General features: G+C 45.0%; 1 protein-coding gene across 1 annotated transcript in view; it reads right to left on the reverse strand.

Moving 5' to 3' along the window:
- Positions 1 to 25,111, reverse strand: part of ITIH5 (inter-alpha-trypsin inhibitor heavy chain 5) — a 45,162-nt gene extending 20,051 nt beyond the window's left edge. The window contains 8 exon segments of the mRNA XM_069034563.1: positions 6,837 to 6,953; positions 7,504 to 7,673; positions 15,420 to 15,670; positions 16,194 to 16,301; positions 17,042 to 17,205; positions 21,215 to 21,259; positions 24,745 to 25,029; positions 25,031 to 25,111. Coding sequence (XP_068890664.1) covers positions 6,837 to 6,953; positions 7,504 to 7,673; positions 15,420 to 15,670; positions 16,194 to 16,301; positions 17,042 to 17,205; positions 21,215 to 21,259; positions 24,745 to 25,029; positions 25,031 to 25,111 — 1,221 coding nt within the window.
- Between the last annotated feature and the right edge of the window lie 273 nt (positions 25,112 to 25,384).

The raw sequence follows: 25,384 nt of genomic DNA on the forward strand, positions 1-25,384 counted from the left end.
AATGCCAGTGTGAAGATTTAAGGAGGCAAGTTGTAATCAGCACCAGGCATCATTACTGGAAGCCCTTATCCCAGTGCAGAATGGATTACAGTTGGAGCAGTAAACAATTCCGTACAGTAAATAAGGCAAAGGGAAAAGCTTAAGGGCTGCCCCACAGGGCTATACTGAAATAACCCTACTGGAAAAAATGGGGCTGCATGGGCACACAGCCAGACTGACACAGCAGTGTCTGAAGGCCACATTCTTGTCTTGTGCTTAGCTCATTTTAAGTGGAATCAGATCCCATAACATCCCCATCAGACAGTTAAACCCCCACCCTGTCAGCATGACAAAAAGTTTCCATGGAGTTAGCAGCAAAAAGGTCAGCACCGAGGGAAAAATGCCCCATGCCCTCAATGCAGAGCTTGACATCTCTCCCTCTGCCCATCCTCAGAAGATGGAGTTCATCCCAGGGCACGAAAACTGTTCCAGTAACTGGGTACTGTCATTTTCTGTCACAGGGATCAGCCCCAACACAGTGCTGGAAGAGCTGACATGCCCAAGAGCTGTCCACAACACGTCCCCTCAATTTCAGCAATCATCAGCTGCTGTGTTACACAGCAGGAATTGAGCTGATACAGAAATCATTGTGCTCTTCATACTGATTACCCCCACCCTTCATCATGTAGCCATTCTCACAGACCAGGTGTCTCAGCAGCCTGAAGCCTAACAGGTTTGAAGCTTTCTAGCCCCTACTCAGAACATCCTATCCATGGGTGTAACCTGCTAGGAGAGATGTGCTGCTCCTCCCTTGTGGCTTCCCCATTTTCATTTCTTTTTACAGGACATGTGGTAGGGACTTTACAAGAAGATTCTAGTGATAGGACAAGAGGGAATGGCTTTAAACTAAAAGAGGAGAGATTTAGATTGGATATTGGGAAGAAATTATTCCCTGTGAGGGTGGTGAGGCCCTGGCACAGAGTGCCCAGAGAAGCTGTGGCTGCCCCGTCCCTGGAAGTGTTCAAGGCCAGCTTGGACAGGTCTTGGAGCACCCTGGAATAGTGGAAGGTGTCCCTGCCCATAGCAGGGGGTTGGAACTGGATGATCTTTAAGGTCGTTTCCAATCCACACCATTTTAGAATTCCATGATCTCCTGTGAGTGAGGGATGGTGACAAAGGTTTGTTGGTTGAAGGAAAGACCCAGCACTTTTGCTCAGGGTTAGCATTAAGCAATGAAAGAGCACTAAATAGTTCCTTTAAAAAGCAAACTTGTCAGTTTTCCCACCTAAGAGTCTGCCACAGGGCCCTCACAGTCCCCCAACACCTGCCCCACATCCAATTTTCACCATTTCCAAACCCTCTCTGCATCTCCAGCTCCAGGATCCCCACTCCCTCCCACACATCTCTGCCTCCAGCCCTTCCCCTGCCCATTTCCATCCTAAGCCACTGCCTCAGGCACAAGAAGAAGCCAATTCTTTGTCCAAAACTCTGCAGAGAAGAGAGCAGATGTTTTGGAGAAGATTATGTCACTGATCAGGGATAAATATCCAAGCAAAAGCTCTTTCCTCATGACACAGCATCATATCCCTCATTCCTTAGGGATCTCAAATTACATCATGTGGACCTCAGAGCTGCCTGTGAACACTGTTTGATGACAATAATATGACATGGAAGATCTCACTCCAGCAGGATTCCACGTGAGGTGCCACAAGCACTTCTGAGCTTCAGCTGCTCTCCACAGCCAGAAACAAATGGTCCCAGTTGAGCAACGTGTAGGACACACCCTGATTTAGGGTGAAGGGGTATCTACTCAGAAATAGCAGTGTTGCTGCAAACAGTGCTAATCTAATAACTTCAGTCTTGGCAAAGATCTGGTGTCTTTTAGACTTGGGGGATCTTTGTACAGCCATAAGTCCAGACATGCGTTTGCCAGCTAAAGAGACAAGACTCTGCAAAGAGACAAGCACAGGCAAAGAAAATAACCTATCTAAATTCACATAACAGATTCATGATGAAAACACATAGAAGCCAGGTCTGGCTTCCAGGTGTTACTCCAGCAGCTGGAAAAAAAATCCTTAATTCCAGCTTGGACAGGACTACTAAAGAAAGCTCTTCCATTTCACTGACTTTTATGCATTCGCCAGAGCCTTGAGGATACCAAGAGGCTTTAATGGCTCTGCCCAGCCCTGTCTGGGGCCTGCACCCACTCTCCTGCCCAATTAAGCTCCAGCCTGGGCCCTCAGTCCTAGTCTCAGACCAAGAGCTGTGCTGTCTGTAACTCTGGTTATAGCTGTGCCTGGCCATAAACATCAATGACCCCAATCCATGGACTGACTTGCATGGACCGATTTAGCCACTTCCATTTCACTACAGACTTGTCTGGTGGTCACTGGGCTGTGTCTGGAACATCAGCAGCACCAGTTTTAAGTTCATCCTTTGATGAACTCAGTGATGGTCCAATTGAAACCTTTGGGAGAGCTCTCAGTGTCTTCATGGGTTTTCAGTTCAAGCCTCAGCAGCATTTCCATGCCAAACTCTGCCTTACCTTTGCATCCTATTTACTCTGAACCCAGTTAAAGGACTTGCACTTTATAGTTGGCCTGGGATCTTCCTGGGAAATTTTGTCTCTGCTTCTACTGCCTCAGCATGAAGCAAAATTGGCTGTTAGTCTTAAGACCAGAAGCAGATGCTCCCTGCTCTGGATACCTGAGAGCATCTTGCTCTGAGGGTTACTTTTTTCTCTGTTTGACCCTGTCACTACTTAATTGTTTTAGGGTTAGGCAGATTATTTTTCTGCATGACAAGCACTTGCATTTCTCTTGGAAGAGAAATTTTATTTTTATTTTCTTAGAGCAAATGAATTCTATATGGATCTGATGTCTTATTTACTGTAATAGTTCTTACATCCCATATTCACACCTCCAGAGAGGACTGAGAAAACTCTGCTGTGTTGTATTCCTAAGTAGGAGGCAGCTGCATGGAGTTGTTAGTGCTGCAGACAGCTCTTCTGCATTCTCTCAGGCTGTTTCTTTCCAACAGAAATGGAAAACCTGACAAAACTTTCCTCGTCACAGTAGCTTTGAACGCTCTAAAGGCTGTAATTAGAATTAGCATTTTTTTCCAAAGTTCCCTGGTGATTTAAGGTTGTTCTCCTGGGTAGCCGCCAGTATTTGGACTAACAGTCAACAGGCTCACATCCAGTTCTGCAGCAACCAGCAGAAGTCAGAGGAGTTTGGAAGGAGAATATTGAGTGTTCAGGTGCTTGTCTGCTCTTTCACCACCCTGAAACTCCTCAGGGGGGTCTATGCTGAGGCACAGAGGTTGAGGGGCTGGGCACATAGGGCCCTCAGATGGGCTCCAGCAGTGTCGGTGACTCAAGGGTACCAACAGTGTCCCTTGGACAAATAAACGATGCCCTTGCAAATCCCCAGCAGGTCCCAGTTTCAGCTGGGTTCCTCCTAGAGCAGTTAACCTCAGAGAAAATTACAGTCTGGCACACCACTGTTGACAAGTTGCCAGGCTTGCGGTGAAGCCAAATGCTCAACTGAGTGTGTGGCATTTATTGCCTGTGGGAAAGGTAAGGTGAAATGAATCTGTGGTTGAAACAACTGTATTTTACTATATATCTTCAAAATACCTGCAAATTCATCCTCCTGTGGATACACTGACAGCTTGGAACATGCTTGCTCTATAACATGGGTCCTTTTTCACCATGTTTAGTGAAGCTGGGCGCAATCGTGGTAATCATAAAGTGGTGAACCTATAACTGGCCCCTCTTTCTCCTGGTGATACCAATGTAAAACTGCTATATCCCCTTCTACCTAGCCAGAGGTACCATAAAACCAGCAGGGCAGACGGCTCAAAGGGCAAATCATTTTGCTTCCCAGTAAACCCTGAAGATACAACCTGTTCCCCAGGCTCTCCTGGCTGTTAAAAGCAACTATTCCACACAGAACTTGCTGTCTCTTTGCAAATGAAGGAACAAAGTTCATAGGGATTTTCCTTGCCAGTGGGACAGCAGTAATGATGTGCAAAGCCTAGAGCATGTGAATATTTTTCTCATCGTGCTCAAGAATTTTCTATTCCTGAACTTTATCTTCCTGCCAGTACTAAGAGGAGACTGTAGCAAAGGCTCAGACTCTCAGTGGAGTTTGACTGCTGCAACACATCCGAGTCTGCTGGCGTCACCAGAGCTCAGAGGCTGTGAAAACTGAGGAGAAATACCTTCCCCTCAAAGCTAATACATCCCTTAGTGATGTGAGGGTAATGTTTCAAGGGTCTTAATCACAGAACCAAAGAACTGTTAAGGCTGGAAAAGACCTCTAAGATCATCAAGTCCAATTATTAACCCAGCACCACTGTGTTCACCACTAAACCGTGTACCCAAATCTCCAATTATCCAAATCGCCAAAACATCTCCAATTATTTTATTCAAGCTGATCAACCAGTCTCACTGTATGTGTTTGTAACTGGACATTTGTTGCTTCAAAGACTCAGGAAAAAAGGGACGGCACAAACAGGTAAAAATTCATGTCAGGAATGGAAAACGTTGGGAGCGGAAAAGATAAACGACTCACAGTTGGGTTATGGGAACTGCAGGATACATGGAATCCTGACCCCACTTGAGTCACTTTGCCATTTACTTCATGAAGGCAGGTGACTGCAGAGTACAAAATCTCCTCCAGTTACTGCAGGAAAAAGGTGCAGAGCTGATGTTTCCCATCCCTGCTTATACAATCCTAAAGTCATTTGCCATGGTCACTGCAGCTGACCCACAAGAGCGCTCTTTACAATTGCTGGCTGTATTTTTAGCTGCCCTTGCATGTGACACAGTAGAGAGAAATGAGGAAAGACAGTCCCATGGGATTTCCCAGCTCTCTACACACCACCACGGACCACCACAGCTGTGAGAGTCCAAGAGAAAAGAAAAAAAGGAGACATTTCCTCTGCTCAGATGTATCCTGCCACCAGGGAATCTGTCTGTAATTTAATAAACATCTTAATAGCATCAACAACTGGGTAAAAAGGACACTGAGCAGACATGGCTGTAACTGATCATTCTTTCCTAGAGAACCAAGAGAGGCTTATTTTTCAGCCAATCCTAGATTTTGGTCTTTTCTTGATTAATCCATGTGGGGGTTTTACGATTCTGATCTTAACTCCATAAAGTTCTATTTTTTGGAGCATCTGGAATCAAAGGAAGATAAGTGCCTCCATCACATAGCACTCCTCCATAACGTAGCAGTGGTTCTCCACAAAAAGAATATACTGAGATAACAGGCAAAAAGTTGGGTACACCCTCAACAAAGGTTCTGGATAGACACTTCTCTCACTTCAGGCTCAGGAGGAACCTCTCCATAGATAATTTACCTGATATTCATGCATGTTTACCAGCAGGAACTGCCTAGGCTGTGAAGTAAACCTTCAGGGGTTAATGGCAGTGTTGTTTCTAGTAGGTGTAATGAAAAGAAACTCTGATTCACAGAAGGACAATAAAAGCTTTCATAGTGCAAGGTTAATCTGCTGACTACTTGTGCAGCTCACAAGAGCACCAAAGCCCTTTGGAGTCTTAATCTCCCTGGTTCAGTACTTGGTCACTTCCAGCATGCAGAACTGGGGCATTTGTGCCAGAACTGTTTGTTCTGAGAGGCAGGGTGGTCATTTTTCAGCAGGAGGGTAACAGAAAGCCAAGAGCCAGGCCCTGTCCACAGGACTTTGTACAGAGTCACAGGCATCTTGATTTGATACTTCATTCAGCAAAGGACTAGGAATGCTTGTTAATAACTCTCTTGATGAGAGAGTCATCTTCTTCCCCAGTCACTGAGGAAGATAATTAGGATCTATAGAATCCATATTCCATTTATATTTGAGGTGCCCTTCCGCTTGGTATGGTGGCTCACGTTAAGGTCTGTGCCCTGGGAAAACATCTGAGACTTGTTCTGAAAGACTCAGATTTCCAAAAAGGACAAAATGATTTTCTTTCAGCAGAACCTCTTGAGTTATACTTCACTAAGTGTTTTGCCAAGGTAATTTAAAGGCAGCAGTGTCTTCTCTGTGCTGTTAGACTGGACACAGTAGTTTGCCGAATGCACTTTGCTTTTGGAATTCTCCTTAATCTGCCTCTTCTCAAGCCACTCAAAACAGAACTGCCCAGGACAACCCTATGCTCAGTTTTGGCAGCACAGACCTTTACAGAGCGGTGAATCCTTCTACACTTCTTGTCGCCATTCCATTCCCACTGACATGATCATTTCCCATTGCAGGCAAATCATCTCACCTCTGTGTGTCCTCAGAGCCACCTCTCACCTCACACACAGTGTTGGGGAATAGAATTATTGGGATCAATAAAAGACCTGTGCAAGCAATAGGGCTGGAGGTTTTTGGGCCTGTGTGTGTGAGAGACATTTTCCGTGGGAAAGTCCCTGTGTGAAAGTAAACAGTTCGGCCTGAGAAAATACAGGGAGTAAGGAATTTGCAGGTGTGCTGTCCGGGAGTGAACAAGGGAGGTGAGCACAAAATTCTTTTGATCATAACAAGACTGTGGAAAACTGCCAATGTAGTCCAATTATGTAGAAATAGAAATGTGTCTTGATAAGCTTTAAGCCACTTAGGAGCTAACAAGCTGGTATACTATATAAGTGCCTTTAGACTGCTAATAAAACGGAGTTCATTTATTCAACCATATTGGTTTGGATTTCTGTTTCTCACTCCCCCCCGCCGGGGATCCGGGCTCCTCATCCCGCGCGGCTTCCAACAACACAGCAAACATTTTGCAGAAGAAAAATGGTGAGACAAAGTCTGGACCAAGCTTTGCCACCTGAGAGCCCAGCAGTCCATAGCAGACACAAGGAGCTCACCTGCTTCAGCTTTGTCCCCACCATGGAAGCGCTGCTGTCCAGCACAAACACGACGTTCTTTGGCAATGGAGGAAGATCTGTGGGGGCGAAGTAGTGCACAAAATACCCATTGAGGATCTGTGGAAGAGCAAGGGAGCCAGGAATCAAAGGTAGATCGTGGTGCAATATTCCACACACATCATTATAGGATATTTAGATATTTGGCTGCTTCCAGTGACTCTGTGTACACTGGAGGGTATGAATGCTGCTTGATTTCCTTCTTCTTTCTGGTCCCCTGTTCATCCAGGCTGGATGAGCCAACTGGACCTCTCCACATCTCCTTCCATGACTGACATTGGGGTTTCCTTCCAAATGCAGCAAGGATATAACACGTGTGCCCACAAATCAGAGCCACAACACGCACTTGAGGGACTAGCCTTGTATCCAGATATGTACGGCCAGTATATTGAGAAACTGAAAAGCAGACACAAAAAAGAAGCTCATGAAGTTGGAGTTTAAGTCCATCTTGTGGCTGCCAATTGACTGGTTTTATTTTGGATAGTTCTTACAGGATGGAGGAGTAGCCTTCACTTTGAAAGCATTTTCTAGGAATTTGGAGCAAGCAAGACAATTGAACCACCTCAGGTACAGCTAATAAAACAGAAAAGATTAATTATGTGTACAGTACCTGAACATCCCCAACACTCAGCTCCCTGTTGACATCATATCTAATTATGAAATCTCCCAAAATTCCATTTCGGGCAATCCTGGTTTGCTCAACAACACTGGGATTGAATGTAACCTTAGCTAAGGTTTTGGTGTGCCCAATGACAGTAGAGGGAGGAGGAGACACATCACCTGTTGAGATAAAACCACAATATTACAGGTTTTTCCCATTGCCTTACAGATGTCAAAGCACAGCACAGGTGGTATTGCCATGGAGCCAGGTCAACCACCACAGGGACTTGCTGAGATTGAAGATTCAGCTCACCAGTGAGAAAAAGAGAACTTAATAACCCCTCTCCTCTAATTTTAAACTGAAACCCATCTTGCATTGCTATCAGGGTGTCATACATGAAATCCCTATTTGTGCTTGGTCTTTGCATATTAAGTGCTTTAATTAATTAATTTTGAGTTAAATATTTTTAAATTGAATGTTAAAATTAACGCATCAGCCCAGGTACCAAAAATTAAGTTCCATTAATCACTTGTACACCATAAAAGTTATCTTTCCTGTGTTTACTGTATACTTTTACAAGTGTTTTAAGATGTGTTGGATGTATTTTTTTATGTTTTTACTTGTACTTTGGTTCCAAGGCAGATTTCAAAACCCCAGTTCCAACAAACAGCCCAGCCCCCATAGCCATTGCCCTGTAGGCAAGTACCATAGCAACCTGAATTTTAATAACCCTTATCTCAACTGCTACCACCCCTCTGACAAGGATGAGCGATTGGTGGACAGAGATAATCTGTCAAAGGGAAAACACCAATCACCTTAAACCAAAGGGGCGGGCTGTGGGTGGGCTGTGGGCGGAGCAAAGGCTATAAAACAACGAGCACGAGAAAGACACGCCCCTTCTCTCCTCCAGCCTGTTGAGGAGTTCAGTGCTGGAAAAACCTACTCCTTTTAAGGAGCCTTTAGAAATACATTTTTTTTGACCAGCCTAGCACTGCAAGCCTTTTTTTTCTCTGCCTGAGGTTCAGTGCTGTTTCAGCCAGAAGATCAAGAATCCCTGCGCTCCTGGGGCATACCATCTACCGAGCCATAGGATCCCAAATTTTTATATTTTGCTAATTTCTCAATTTTTCCACTTTTAATAAATTGTTTTAATTTTTAACTAAGAGTTGTCTCATTCCTCACAAGGGATATAAATGTTTACACAAAAGTCCTGTGTTCAGTTCTGTTCAGCCAAACACACCACCTCAGATATGTACATGCTGTTAATTGCAGCCAGCTCTAGACAGCCAGGATGCAGATCCTACACCTGAGATCCTGCCAGTGGATGCAAGCATGATTCATTTGACCTGTTTCAACATTTCTTCCCGGATTAGATGAATCACACTGTAGATTCTTCCTCATTGATTATAAAGAATTCTTGAGGTGGCATGTTCAGACGTACTGCAGGCATGTGAGGTGGGATTGATCTGAGTGACTGATCCCTTGATCTGACAAGTGTCTTATATATAATGTCTGCAGTTTGACAAGTCACCTTAGCTGCCTTTATGTTCAGCGAAAATTATCATTATAGTCACTGCAATTTCAGTCTAACTAATTCAGACAAACTCCAACACTGCCAGTGCAGTCACACAAACTGCATCCCTAAGACATAACTCATCCTAAACTCTGAAAATCCATCCTGAATCAATAAAGAGGGGTGTGCCTGGCGGAGGGCACCTCAGAGAAAGACAATTACTTAGGTCTGAGTCACCCCACAGGAAATTCTCCTTGTATTGTTATCTGTGCTCATTCTCTAAAACTTAAGAGATGTGGAAGCTCCCTGTTGCCTCCCTATGTAAACAAAATCCCACCTTACCCTCTTTTGGTCTGCCAACTGTTCTTGCCCTTGGAACTCCATTGGGACCCTTACACGAGACTGAACAAAGGTCAGATTTGGCCCCTGAACTTCTCCAGATTTTGGGGGCTTTCCCCATTTTCCTAACTGTTTGAAAACGTGAAAATAGAGTCTCAGCTGAAGCTGTTCATGGGTGCTTTAGCTCTCACAGTGATTATTCCAACACTCCTCTGAGGCACAGAAGTTCTATTATGTTTGCTCCTGGGCTGATTAGAATTGGTAGGAATCAGCTGCTTAATTATACTGTAAGGGGAAATATCAAATCTTTGCCAAAAATGCCCAAAAAATCTGTGGTACGACAGGGAAATCAGGGTTGGGAGAGTTTCAGTTCCAGTTCAGGTATACACAATGCAAATACCTACATCTAAGCTTAATTTCTAGGCTCACACTATGCAAGTAGAGATCAAGTCAAGAGTGTCAGAGATTAGGGTATGGTACATCTGGCCAGACAGACATCTGCTTTAGGATAATTTTAATTAACAATAAATTAACAATATTGATCCAAATGACAAGGTGAAGGCAGTCTGGGAAAACTCCACTCCAGGGGTTCCTATAGCTCTGTTTATGTAATCAGCAGTGGCACTTCCCCTTTGCAAAGGGCTTTGAGAAGCATTAGGGAAAGGCAATGTGACATCTGTGTGCAGCAATGATCACAACCTCACATCCAGACCCCACCGTGATTTACAAAACCAGAAATATGTGATTATGTCCATTTAACAAGTAGGAAAATGGAGGCATGGAGTGGTTACCTAACTTACCTGACTCCCCACAGGTCAAAGTCTGTAGAAATGCCAGGATTGGGGTCCTTGTGGGTTTAGAAAATGATTAGCCAAATCTGTAACTCTTACTCTGAAGTGCTATGTACAATCTAGGCTCCTCTAGGCAAAAGAATGAGAGTAAGATTCATAAGTCAATAGCACTCTAGGATGTTACTCCCAGGATGATTTCGCTTTACTTTCACAGCTGTCCTGTGATGGCATTTGAATAGACAAGGCACAAGACTGTTCTACTGAGATAGGGAGGGGTTTTATCATAGGCCCAACTTTTACACAAGGAAATTATAGTTAGAGCAGCTGGAATGTGAAAAAAAGTCCTCAGCAAAAGCCTTGTCCAAGGAGACTGAATGACAGACACCACTCAATTTCAGTAAAATCAAGAACTGACTCTGCATCACAGCTTCTCATGCTGTGCCAGCTCCAGTCCATTCATGCTGATGGAAACAGAAAGGGAGGTCCCAGCCAATACACTGAAATCACATAAGGACACCTGTGTTGGATCTTAGAGGGGGATTATAAAATGATAACCCAGAGCTCTGACATTTTTTCTAAAATCCGTGTACAGTTCAGTTTCCTCCTGGCAAAGATAAGTTATAAATCAACATCACTATAAGATTTTACCTCAGTCTTGATCTGTTTTTATTTTTATAGCTGCCCTTTGATCTGATGAATCAACAGATGCAATATGTTTTTAATACATAATGCATCAGATTTGCTTGTATTTGCCTTCTTGATTTTTCCATCTGTCCTCTATTGCTTCCAGAAATCCCATTTAACTACCAGTGTGTGGGAAATGCCTAGAATACATAGAAATGGCTTTAAAGTTCATTTATATTTTCTGATCTGAGGGCTTCACGTTACTTCTCCTTAACTGCTGAAAGGAAAGCCTGCTGTGGGTTAGGCTCTCATCTCACACGGGGGTCAGTGAGAATCTGTCCCATGCTGGAAACAGAAGCTCCCTCCTTACTCCTCCTGCACGTCCATGTCCGTGGCCTTTGGGCAGCACTTCCATGTTTCTCTGCCATAAACACAGTGATGGGTGAGGACAAGATCCTGCACCACAACAGCATGAGCTCCAGTCTTAACATTTCCATGGAGCACTGGAAGTCAGCTGATTTAGGTAGCAACTCCATGCCTTGTTTCCCCACCTGGTAAATGAGCATAATCACACGTCATCTGTTTTTCAACGTGATGTGGAATCTAGGTGATGTGGATCACACTGCCTTCCTCTGTTGCTCCTCAAAACACTCTCTGGAGGTGATAAATGTCATCCCTTGTAACACAGACAGTACTCTAGGGATCTCTGGAGAGGAAGTTTCCAATGCTGTCTCACATAGCCATTGTAAATAAGAATTGCTGAGGAATCTCTCCCACCCTCTTCATAGCCACTCATCTCCATCTCTGGGACAGAAGTTAAAAACCAAAAAATGGTCTGAGAGAAAAGGTCCAAAAAACCTTATTCTTTTTTCTAGAATAACAAAAATCAGATATAGAAGGTAACTTATCTAATTCATCCCATGTTCCCAGACCAAATCCCTTCCTACTTAGTTTTTTGATACAATCAGGAAACACTCCAGACCTCCAGGAATGGAAACTCAGTGCCTGCACTTGCCAGTCCTTTCCAGAGCTTCACTTTTTTCACTGTTAGATGTTTTCAATGTCTAATTTACATTTTAACTTGTGGATTATAAACCCATGACTTCTTGTTCTTTCAGCTATTGACACAGAAGGCACAGGATCCTTTTCCTCCTTGCAGCAGCCTTTTATATTCTTAAACACAGTTCCTATGCCTTCCCCCAGGTTTCTTTTTTAAGCAGCATTTGATATCTGGATCACAATTATTCTCCTCTGTTTATTGGCCTTGTTCTTTTTAAACAAGTGACAGAGAAAGAAAAATCAATGAGATGTTTCAGAGTCCGGAGCATGGATGAGCTCCAAATGCTTGGGCTGGTTTGTGCTCACACTGAGGGAGTTAGTAGAGCCTTCAGACAATCTTTCCACTAAATTCAGCTGAAGAAGTAAACAGAGCAGGAAAAAGCATTTTCCATATGAAATTATCATCCTCACAGAGGAACGGTTTAACCTAAATTATTTTGGAGTCTGGCAGAGTCAGAATTAGAGCTCAAACGCAGAGTTCATCCACCACTAACATGTGGAAACTTCCAGACAGCTGTTATAAGAAATAAAAAGCTTTCTGAGACCTTTGACTTCAGAACGAAACAGTCATCCTCAAGCAGCCTAGTGCCTCCTGCTCAAGCCCATGACTAGTTCTCACACAGCTACACTGGAGGAACAGGATGAGGACAGCATCCAGGACATCATTCAGAAAGTGGCTCTGTTCTGAGGTCACCAGAGGATGTCAGGATCATTGGCCTCAATGTCTCCTGTTTAGGGGTTTGCATGTGACAGAGGACAGCACCTGCACATGCCAAAAGATTGTTTTCCAAAACTCACGTGCCTAATACCTTCCTTTGGGAAAAATACAACTCCCAGATGGAGCCATGTGCACAGGAGTTGCTGTCAAAAGAAATATCCTGGAAAGACCTGTCATCGCATTGCCTCTGCTCCATACTCAGAGAGGATGCGTGCAGAACTCTCTAAGAGCCAGGAGAAGAACGTATCCACAAGTGACCCTGGAGGAGACACTGGGATGCTGGTGGCTCAAACACTCAGGGAAAGCTGCTGAGGTGCAAAGCACCCACCCAGGGGTGAGCACAGCCCAGCTCAGGCTACAGCTGGTGTTGGACCAGGTGAGGAAAGCGGTGAACCCTGGGAGGAGGGAACTTTGTCTCTTTGTCCTTATCAAGTGAACTCAGCTGTGATAACTCCCCTGCCCGGGCAGTGCCAGGACATCCACACAGAGCCTGAAGGTGTTCACTCTGCTAATGGGCCATAATAGGCCGTAATTGACTCAACAACGCTAATTTAATAGGCAGCTGTATCTTCTTAGAAGGTGTCAAAGACTCCCAAAGTGTCCCATGACCCACAACATTCCAACAACCATTTCAAACTCCCCGCCACGGGGGAGTTACTTGGGCATTCCCGCCTGAACCTGAGTGAATAGAAACCCAATAGATTGTGCCTTCTGCGGGTTTCTCTATGTCTTCTCTCACCATTTGATGGATCTGGTCTGTGACCATCAGACACTGAAATTACAACAACCAAGTCTTGTCACAAGTCTTTCAGGTGGTGAGATCTTTCTACTCTTATACATTCTCTTAAGTGATATTTTTATAGTTTTATCTTGTCATATTACTAGAGATAATAAGAACCAAAACATATCTGTTTTCCTGTGCAATCAAGTTGTCCTAAAATAAACCCTACATGTGTATTTACAAACACTGATCATTCATTGTCATTTCACTCTAATCTGCCCCAAGGGATCTATTAACAAGAACCTGGGTTGCCCTTGTTTGCTGAGGCTTGATGGCACAATGTTTTTCATTCCATACTCTCAAGCAACTTATTAATACTTACAAAAATCTCATATTTTATCATTAACTGTGAGACACTATAGACATCTTCTTAAACACAGGAAATGGAGGAAAAGGATTTTTATGACATATTCAAACTCAAACTGCTCAGGCAGTACTGTTTTCCAATGTTCAGGCCTCTGTTCTGAATGTCATAATTTTTTAAGTCACAACCCCTAAATTGGGTACCACAGGTAACACAGTATTGCAGCACCTGGTCTGGTATGCTTCGCTTCCATGCTGTCCCAGCCAAATGGTACTGAAGAATTTTAAGCCATGAGAATCCAAGAGAGACACTTTTTCCTGGTTTACTCCCAGTTTACAGACTGTCTGCCAAGCAGCCCCTCTTTAAATGTGAGATTCACAATTCACCTGTCTCACTTAAAAACCCACAGCCTCCCACACTCTTGGGTCTTCAGGTATCATATGAGCAGGAAGGCTTCTCAGGGAGGAGCTAATAGCTATGATGGCTTGTTTTTGGATACAGCTTGAGAGATGACAGCTGGAATATAGTGGACAACCACATGGGATGATTCCAGACAGAAAAGGTCTGTAACTGAATTCTGAACACAGATAAAGCACAGGGAATCTGGGCTTCAGTTGCATTACCCATCCTGCAACGGGACCCCTATTTTATATACATTTTACTGGCTAGGGAGGATTATGGAATCCTACAGCTCAGGCCCATTTTTATATGAGCTCTTTGAAATCTGAAGCATGACGCCAAGAATGTCAGTGCTCCCAGATTGCCATTTGGATAGTGAGTTTCATGAGTTTTCCCTGTATGTCATTTACATGTAGGAATTTCCATACTGCACTGGACCAACAGTGTGTCTGCTCTTCTTAGCCTGTCTCTAGCCTTGATCAATGCCAGATGTCTTGCAGGAAACCATAGGCCAACAATGCACTGTGATACTCCCTGATAGGTAAAAAAGGCTTCCTGCCTCTCCTGATGAGGAGCAGAGCACATTTATCACACGGCACGTGGATGTACGACACAGAGACTAATGAGGCTTGACCTGAAAATAGTCCGAGTCACTGAGAGCCTTGATCTCACTGTGATTTGGATGAAATCAGTAGGATCCCACTGAGCAATCAGTTTAACTCCAGTTCATGTGCTTTAGGATCTTTCTGTGGCAGACATGAAAAGCTCCACTGATTTTGCTGGCACTGTATTGCGTGGAGTGACTGAGGGTCAAGTCCCAAAGGACTCTACATCCTCCTTCCATCCTTCTTTTTTGGAGTTTTTTGACTACATGTTGCAATCACAGTGTCCCGAGTCCCTCACTGTTGGTTTACACCAGAAAAAATTACCTTTACACTGTCTGAACAGCAAGCGAGGACGGTTGGAGGTAAGAGCAGATGCTCAGATAGCACTTAGTGCTTTGGCAAAACATGGATTTTCCTCTTGGAATTTCCCATGTTCTGAAGTGCAGGATTTCCTATCTGCCTTGGCATGGATGCATGGAAAAAACAATTCACTTAAAATAAACAGCTCCCAGGAGATGTGGAAGCCAGGGAAGAGGCTGCTCCAGAGCTGAGCACAAGGCCTGAAGGCCCAGTTCAAAGCTCTTAAAGACAATAGAAAAAAAGAAAGGCCTGTTATTGAGATGAATGGGATCAGCCCTGTATTCATGAAGCTTCAAAGTGCTCACAGGCTCATGCACAGATACCACACAGACACAGTCATCCAGAGAAAACAGATCCAACACTGCCAGGCCACTTCTCGAGGAGTGATCAAGGCCCCACAAGAGAACCACAAGTCATAAAATCTCTCCTCACCTTCAGCTTTCCCATTGCCTTTCTGCTTGCTGTTTCGAAGGGGAGGCACCTCCAGGGACACTATTCCTGAGTTCTCCAGGATGTTCACCTCCACTCGTAGCCTCCCCACCAGCTGCTGGGGCCGGATGCTGACGGTGTATTCGTACTTCCCCAGTCGCCTTTGCAGAAGTTCTTCATAGTGCAGTATGAACCTGGCCTGCATCTTGCGAGGAATGAAGACAGAGGCCTTGAATGTCTCATAGCCATTCTCCCTGGAAGGGAAATCCAAAGACGCTTTTACACTCCATTACACATCACACATCGCCTCCTTCACCTCCCACGGATGGTTTTGCCTACCCTGTTCCCTATAAATAATCAAGTGAACCTTCCCATCAATTCTTGTTGAACCCCTGTTGCATTTACCATTGAACTTTGTTGATTTACTACTTTATATAAATGAAGTATATTGTTGCTCCCCTCTTGAGTGAAGTGGATGACTCTGTCCATGACAGGACCTTAAATTTCCTTTCTATTATTCAGGAAGTAACAACAATTCTTTCCCCTAGTAGTATATCCTGGAGCATCTTGGAATTTAAAAAGTTGTGTGGCAGGGTTGGAAAAGGCCACACGCAATTTTACGTGGCTTGAAGTATAGGAATGACACCAGACAGTGCAGATAACAGTTTAGCTGCTCCTGCCTATAAATCCATGGATGGGCACGCCAAGGCAGCCAAGATAAAGGTGGAAGGAAAGTGCATCCCTTCCCAGAACACAGCCAAATGCACAAACACTCACCTTCCCTCTGTGGGGCTCGGAGGTTTCTTGTGCCTTTCTTTGGCATCGCTGCTATTTTTCTTTTCTTTCCCCGTGACCTCTCCATAGTAAGTCTTGTTGCCAATGCTCCTGGAGAGATCAGAGATGTCAGCATGGTCACTCTGCACCCAAGTACAGTGACAGATGTACATTTGTTGCAGGCGAGTTCACAGATGGTGATGTGAGAAGAATCTCAGAGTGCTGCTGGTGTCACTCTCCTGAGTCCACCCAAGTGTCTGGGACAGAAGCCAACTCAGACATTCCCTGGCTGGACATACCAGCCCAGTACAAAGGCAAAAGTCTGTTATTCCTCCTATGCACTCTAAATGAAAGTATTTCTTAAAGACTGGGCCCCCTATCCCCTTTGGTCAAGTCTGAAGCTGTGGCCCCAATATCTGCCTGTAGAGAGGATCTGAGCATGATCAAACCAAATATGTTTCAGACCAAAAGTTTATTAGTCATTTCACTATGAGGTTTCTCTCTATTTGGTTTATCATTCACACCTCCAGCAGCCACTGAACCTATCTGCTGGTTGGAGTTGATTTCTGTTCCACTGGCAATGTGGAGAACATGGAAGAACAAGAAGGTTCTTAGGCATTACAGTCAGTCAGGCGAGATAAATACATGTGCCAGTTTTGCTGAAACTTTTTCTGGAAAGGTTTTTGAGGTCTTGAAGAGAGTTTTCTCATTCAAATCAGAGAGAGGAGGACAAGGAAGTGGTTAAAATACACTCAGATGGAAAACAGAATAGTTTCCCTCCCTGTTTACATTGAGGATTTGAGTTTAATATCCCGGCATCCACAGACTTGCTCTGTGCATTACTTACTTACATGGTAAAGTTGGAGATGAAAGCTGCAGCTGGGATCTGCATCTCAAACACCGCTTCCCGTGCCTCAGAGCCGCTGTTCACCATGGTGCAGGACACGGTGGTGAAAGCGTAGCGGGAAATGATCGTGGATCTCACGTGGAACTCGGACATCCGAGGCCTGGTTTCCTGTAGGAATCAAAAGGTCACCTCGGGGTAACTCACCCCTTCAGCGTTTCAATGGATTTAATATTTAATATGTACTAGCAAACTCCCACCTGATTAGTATTAGACCTCCTGACAACAACAGGCAAGTGGGCTTGTCCTCACAATTAGAGGTGAGCTGCGAACAGTAAATCAGGAATGTGGTACTGCCTTTGTTCATGCACAGAGGCCACAGACATTCACCAGAGCTTGGGAAGGGTCTGAGAGCTCTGCTTATGCCAACGTTTAAGTTGTGAAACACCCTGACAAAATCCATCTGTGTCCTAAACTGAGGCCTTCAACTCTGACTGTGTGAGAGGATCAGGATTATTCCCTTGTGGCCTGGGAAGAGAAGCCCAAAATATGTCCCCATGGGGTCCAGAACTGTGTCACAGACCCTGCCCTGTGCACTGTGCACAAGAGCAGATGGAAAACTTCTTGAAAGACTGACATCACCATGTATGAAGCAGCACCTTCAAATTCATCCAGTCAGATCCATAAGTTGTGTAAACAGAGAAACTGCTGTCAATGGAGTCAACTGAGTCCTCCTCTGCTGAGAATCCATCCTGGAAGTCTGTGCCAATGGATGAAGAGACTCAATAAAAAACACTGACACTGTGACATCTCAAGCAAAATATTTTAAGCTTTTTAGCCCAAACTGGACTCCTTCCAGCAGAGAAGCAGCAGAGACAGCAGTGAATGACACATGATGTAGCAATGGAAGCTGAAAGCCAATTTCTGCTTCTTGGAAATGTGTTTTCGTGCACAAATCCTGAGCTGGAGCATTTCTCCAGGCTAATGTGTTTTCTGACAGCAACATCTCCATGGAGCTCAAATGTTTTCTTCCTGGAATACGTCAGTGTACTTAACTGTAAGCAGCCCTTGAACAAAAAATCTGTACATCGACTTACACAATCAAAGACCAAACCTTCAAAACCAGAAGGGGGATAAAGGGTAAAATACACTGTAAATACAGAGCAATCTCACTGAGCCAAATACAGTGAGACTCTTCCTATTGAGGTTGATAAAAACTCACAGTCACATAAGAGTTGTGAGGACAAGAAAAGGCTCTTCAGCTGCATGTCCAGGCTTTCTTTCAGAACAAAAATAATTTTGGCAAATGGCTTAAGAAAGGGAGCAAGTGTTTGTCTCAGTATGAAGCAAGAATATTTCTGCAGTAGCTGATGGCATCAGAAGTAACTGAGCATCCAACTAACCAAGCTGCTGGGTTAGTAAATTCCAGGCAAATGGAAGAATGAAGATCTACTGGAAACACAGATTTACTAACAGACTTGGCATAAAGCCCTGCCTGCCTACACTTCCAAGGCTTGGAAAGACTGATAATGTGTCTCAGATTTACCTAATCATGATAGATATCTATCTATGTGCCCTGTGTCCAGGACGCTGCTCAGCTCACATGGAGCACAATGGCAAGAGATAAGAACTTCCAGGGTAGGATTCACCTCATTGATTTTAGGCAGATCAGTGCAATGGATCTGTGGATCTAGACTAGAAAACCCCTGTACAGATCTAATGCCCCGCCCTTAGACCACTGCTTAATTAACTGCTTTTAATTAGAACTAGATCCTGCTGTTCTGATACATAGGCATGGCTTTCCAGTCTCGTTATCCTGAAGGTGAAAAGGATGGGTAGTTTTGATTGAAAGTAGGGTTGTAGGAATGTTTTCAGTTATAATGAGCTGATGGTTCGTTCAGTCTTCCGTGCCACTAATTGCCTGTGGCATGGCAAGGTACACAGATGATTTAATAACAGAAGTTACAGAAAGAACCAGAAACTACAGCAAATTCTCTGACTTCAGACCTTCTGCATTCACCCCATGTGCTGCAGTTCATCATAAACTCAGGGTTTATGTGCAGCTGAGAGATGATCAGCAAAAGAGGATCAAGCCCTTTGCCTTTCACTTTAGATCCAAGTGGCTCTGCAGTGACCTGACACTGTGAATGCACTGATGGATTCACAGGAACTCAGAAAGTCTTTCGAATGTGACAGAGAACACAAACTTGCCCTTATTATGACAACAACATGAGACTGGTTGTGTTGGGTGAGAAAAAAGCAGTTCTAACCCTGGTAGGGTTAGCCACCCTGTAGCCTGTCCCTGTCAGGGACCAACAGCACGTGCTCAGAGAAGAGTGTCAAATCAGTCCAACCTACACTGATACTACCCAGAAATATTCTCTCAGTTTTCAGTAATTTGTGGCTGAAGGAAATCCCAAGTCAAGGGTAGTATTTTGCTGGTATATTTGTATTCTGTGGATTTTTCTTCTATTACTTTACACAGCTGCTTTTTGAATCCATTTAAATTTTAGCATCTGCAACATCTTGTAGCAAGGAGTTCCACAGCTTAATGATATTTTATATGAAAAAACACATCACTTAGGGTGTTTTTGCTAAATCCACTCTTTGCTGGCTTCAGCTGACCGCTGTTACAGAATCACAGAATGGTTTGGGTTGGAAGGGACCTTAAAGATCATCCAGTTCCAACCCCCCAGCATTGGCAGGGACAGCTCCCACTAGACCAGGTTGCTCCAAGGCCTGTCCAACCTGGCCTTGGACACTTCCAGGGATGGGGCAAATATCTTGATGCCACTGAGCAAGCTCCAGTTCTGATATCATTAAAATCTGTGGAATGGCAAAAAAACACAACAAAAAAAGACATTCAACACCCCTCTGTCTTCCTGGTGGATGTGAGTTTGCGTTGGAGAAATCAAACACTGAATAAGGGCATCACATACAGCTGAGGATGAATGAATTGGTTCATCTTCCTAACCCTGGAAGGGATCTGCTATTCCCTGTATATAGAAAATATAAATGGTGTGGGCACAGGCTGTTTTTCCAAACAGGTTGCTCAGTCAGGCTGGGCAGGCAGCCTGAGTTCCAGCCTGTGATTCCTGTGCTGCATTCCCTGGAGCTCTTGCACAATCCATCAGTGCCTGGTGCTCTGACTTACAGCTGCACAAACGCCTGTTAGTTTTCTGCACTTTTTATTAAGGCCTTCAGAAGATGAGAGGCAGCTCAAAGAAAAAAAAAAAAGCAAAACAAACAATTTGTTTAATGTTATTATCACTGTGATTTATCATCCCTATTAAAAATTAAGTGAGGGAATGCCAAGGCAGCAGATTAGCACACTGCTATGAGGCAGGTTGGCTGGATGCTTTGTGGAGGTGTCCTGGTTATGATGATAAACTGGCAGCTGAAATTTTCTCGCCAAACAAATTATTTTATGCTTGTTTACATGAAATATTTGGAAAGACAGAAAAAGAGCTGAATATAAATGAAATCCATTCCGTATTTTTGCCTTTATCAGTTGCTTTCATCAAAACAAATTGACTGTCTCTCAGATCAGAAGCAATAAACTGGTAATAAGCCTGAGAGTTTCTGTCTAGGCTGCTGATTCCAATCTGTCAAAGATGAAGGAACCAGAAACTGTTAAGGTGATGGTTGCTCAGTGTGTGAAATGAGTTCCACCAGTTCTCTACTGGGAAGTCCCCAGAAAAGCCAGGAAAAATAACTGGCCATGAACAGCAATTCCACTGGCTGCCTCTCTACATCTAAATCTTGGATTTCCGTGCTGAAAGAAGGATATTGGCTTCCTTGTTTTCTTCCTTTCTTCAGTAGATTTTGTCAGAGAACAACAAATCTTCAAATTTCAAAGCAAAATCTCCCTTTCTCTTCAAATTCAGTGAGATTTCATCAGGCTAATGTTCACTGAGTGGTTAAGGTTTGCAACATTAAGAGTTCCTTTTCCAAACCTGGGCTTGAGAAGATGGGTTGGGAAGTATTAGAAGAACCTGTACCTGTTGCATTGATCAAAATGAAGACTTTTTGTTGTTGTTTTTGTTACCCAGAATCTCATTTTACCATCACATAGTTAGTGCATTCCTGGGCACAGGGATTCACACACACACACACACACACACATCCAGGGAAAGTGCAGTTCCTGTGAGGTAAAATAAAGGCAGGGTGTGATACATACCAGCCTCTGCAGGAATTTGGCCTGTCTTGGGACACGGCGAGCAACCTGCAAAGAGTTAAGGGAGTTAACTCATCTTACAGCAGACATGTCACTTGTTTAATCCCAGACTCAGGGCTGTGACTGATCACCCATGGCCAGGTTCAAATGTTCCTCTGGTTAAAATAGACCTGAGTCTCTTCTGCATTAACAGACCCACTGATCAAAGCTCAGCACTGCAGTGTGGCTGTCTCAGGCAAGGAGGTGCTGGGTGTATTGCAAATGGTGCCTGGCAAGGGACCCTCTATATGATGGCAGGAAGCTCAGCCTTTAGCCCTGGCCCTGGATGCTAAAATTATCCCTGGAAATATTGAAGGCCAGGCTGGATGGCGTTTGGAGCAACCTGGTCTAGTGGAAGATGTCCCTGCCCATGGCAAGGGTTCGGAACTGGATGATCTTTAAGGTCCCGTCCAAATCAAATCATTCTATGCTTCTATAATTAATTTAAATTAAAGTTACAGCTTCAGCTGGATAAATATTAGCTCAAGAACAGATCTGTTGCCTAAATACTCTCCACAGGTACTGTGTATTTATTGTTCAGTGACAGAAAAGCACTAGTCATGTGCAAAGAGGGAATAAAAATATTTAAGTTCAGCCACAGACCTTATTATGAAACAAAGTGCTTCACCTATGACAGTGCAATCGCTCACTGTATCACCCTTCTCATCAAATCCTCTGACTTCTTCTCACATGGTGTGAGACTCAGTTCAATAACTTCTCCAAATCAAGTCCCTCCCCAAAGCAAGTCTTTTGTCAGTGAGGGAAGCCAAATGCCATCTTAAAATGTCAGTGGAACCCCAGAGAGCAGAAGAATGCAACAATATTTTTTTACCTGAATTGCCCTTGCTGTTGATTTTCACTGAAATAGCAGCAGCCCTTGCCAAAGAGATGATTTTATGTCTGTTTATATCATGCACTGAAAAGCTCAGGAATGCTCAATGGGGAAATTAAAGTTTCATCCACGAGAATCTTTACTATTTCCTTCTGCATTATTTTAGCCAGCATCTCATAAAATTAGAACCAAGGGAAAACAGGTCCCTTAGGAAATTCGGAGAGGAGAGGAGAGGAGAGGAGAGGAGAGGAGAGGAGAGGAGAGGAGAGGAGAGGAGAGGAGAGGAGAGGAGAGGAGAGGAGAGGAGAGGAGAGGAGAGGAGAGGAGAGGAGAGGAGAGGAGAGGAGAGGAGAGGAGAGGAGAGGAGAGGAGAGGAGAGGAGAGGAGAGGAGAGGAGAGGAGAGGAGAGGAGAGGAGAGGAGAGGAGAGGAGAGGAGAGGAGAGGAGAGGAGAGGAGAGGAGAGGAGAGGAATTGTTTGCATCTTAAGTTTTGGAAGAAACTTTCTGTCTGGGTCTGTTATCTCAGACAAATAAAGCCCCTCAGGAGCCTGCTGTGAGGGGCTCCAGAGTCCGCATCACTGCAGGGTCTTCAGAACAAGACAGATAAATGTCTGTGAAGTTGGTCCTGCTTGGAGCAGAGGCAGGGATGAGAGATCAATACCCCTCAGTATTTTTGTACTGAAGGTTTGCCTTTTGGAACAAATCCACCTGTTGTTCTGTATGGAATGGTCACAGGGGTTTTTAAAGACGGATCAGTGAAACTGGAAACTTGGTTCCTGGCTTTATCTTTCCCCACCACAAACCCATTTTGTTTGCTCGCTTAATTGCATAAGAAGGCTCTGTGTGACTTGGCTCCCTCAAGAACCATCTTCCAAAGTCTTGGGGATACCCAGTGTACATCAGTGAGGAGCTAAGAATCACCAGATAGCAGTATCCTGTTTTCTAGGACTACTGCCAAAGCACTGCTGCAGGGTTTGTGATCAGTCCATTGGACTGTTCTAATCAGGCAGCTTCATTGGCATCATCTAACAGAACCATTTCCAAATTACCATCAACCTTTAGCTTTAAAGCCTTCCAACACACTCATTAAAGCCAGATAATTGCTAGTCGTGACCCCATAACTTATTGCCATCTGTTAGTCCTAGCATGGTGTGTGGGATATAAGCTGTGCTGTGGATTTGTTTCTAATGCAGTGTCTAGATGTAGGGGAGCACCTGCCTGTTCTCAGCCTGGCTCAGGTGTTCAGTGAGGACAGACAGATGTCCTCTTCTAGAGCTGGCTGTCCCAGGGCACCAGCTCACCACACCTATTTACACACCATTGCTTTTCTGGTGGAAGCAACTGCTGCCACTGACCTGCCAGCAACACAGCTCCTGTGAAAACACCCTCATTTGCCTCAAGTGACATCAGCCAGGTTATTTCAGCACTGTGACCCAGTTCTCTGAGCTTTGCAACTGATTTTCCCCCTAAAGCAGGTGAGTGATCCCAGATACCACTCCACTGGCAGTGGTGGAGATATAGATAGGTGGGTTTGTAAAACAGTGTTAGGTTCTGGCTGAATTCCACAGAAAGGAATATGCATGCATTCATGGTAATCAGGGTTGACAACAAAGTTGTTTCCTCAGAGGGGAAAGATATGGATGCCTCTGGAGAGATTCCTCCTATTCTAGGTGCAATGGGTACAGATACACGTGAAGTGTCTCATTCTTCCCACCCTACTGCATGGCAGAAGATGACAAATGCAGTCAAATACTGACATTTTAGACACACTGGATTATCCCACCTGACCTCCAGCAAGGCACAGGTATTCCATAGTTCCTGCGTTGTATCTGTCAGGCCCACATGGGTGTCTCAGATACTACAGAGCCTCTCAGATCTGATGAAATTTGGATAAATGACTGATGGCCTAAGTGACCCAAAGTCACATATGGCATCTGTTATGGACCTGACAGATGTGAGCACAGACCTGAAGCTCAGGCTTTTATAGAATCAGAGTGGTTTGGATTGGAAGGAACCTTAAAGATCATCTAGTTCCAAACCCTCTGCCATGGGCAGGGACACTTCCCACTTTAAATGGATCGCAGCCTCCCAAACCACCAGCGAAACTCTTGCAAAAAGTTCATTGCTCTTTCAATCCCATTTCCTCAGAAAATCTAAGCCACACAATAACACAACGTAACAGCCCCCACTTGTAGAATGTATTTTTTTCTTTCACTGTCAAGAAGCGCTTTAGAAGCTGAAATTCGTGTGGTTTGTTTCATCCAGCACGAGTTAAAAAATCAAGTACAGTAAGACCATAGGCAGAAAAAACTTTCCCCGGAGCTTGAAATACTCGGAATTACTCAGACTGGAGTGTGGCCAGGACACTGCGTTAACTCCCTTGTCCCTGTGAAATGCCTCGTTAGCACAGCCGTGGGGATGGATGTCAGACCGAACCCGTCCCGGGGCAGCAGCACCATCACGGGAGGGTGATCTCCTGGCTTAGCACCCCCAGCACAACTCCGTGCTGGTCCTAGCACCTCCCACGGAGCTGAGCTGCAGGGACAGGTGCAATAAATGCATTTTTATCAGACTGCCCCGCATGTCAACACTGCTGGGGGAGAGGGGATAAGCCAGCCGCGTCCACCTGCTGCTCCCGAACAACCACCGCCTTAAAACCTACCTGCTCCACGATGCTGTAGTCCGCCAGCAGCTGCTCCTCCAGGTACCTGGCCATCAGCTCCGAGTCGGGCTGTCCCGCCGAGGGGGAGAAGCCCCAGCAGAGGCACAGCCAGAGGATCATGGTGCAGGGGAGCGCCGGGGCTGCTGCCCCGCGGTGAGAGCAGAGCCCCGCTGCCGCCTGCGCTGCCGGCCCGGCTGCGGGAGCCTGACAGGAGACACAGCGACCCACCCTCTCCTCCTCCTTCCCAGCTCGGGACCGGCCCCTTTTCCACGCAGGGCGGCCTCCTGGTGCTGCAGGGAATCCTTGCAGGGTTCGCATCCTTCAGCAGGAGCCGCCGCCGTGCCCCTCTGCACTCCGCGCTCTTCATCAGCCCCCTCTTGTCTCCTGCAGGAGAGGGGCGATGCTGGGGGTCCCCGAGGTGCTGCCACTTGTCATTTCGGCACCTACAGCCCCTCTCAGCGAGGGGATTGCTGAGGGGACATTTCCTACTCCTGGCTGGGTGCTGAGGAAGGGCCAGGATGGTACCCAGAGTCTCCTTCCCACGCCCTTAGGGAGCCCAGGAGGTGCTTCAAGGTTGGGGCTTTCCCAAGGGGTGGTAAAACCCTCTGGTTCCACCCTCTGTGAAGGGAAAGCTTCTCTT

The sequence above is a fragment of the Aphelocoma coerulescens genome, chromosome 1A, assembly GCF_041296385.1.
Source record: "Aphelocoma coerulescens isolate FSJ_1873_10779 chromosome 1A, UR_Acoe_1.0, whole genome shotgun sequence".
Classification (NCBI taxonomy): domain Eukaryota; kingdom Metazoa; phylum Chordata; class Aves; order Passeriformes; family Corvidae; genus Aphelocoma; species Aphelocoma coerulescens.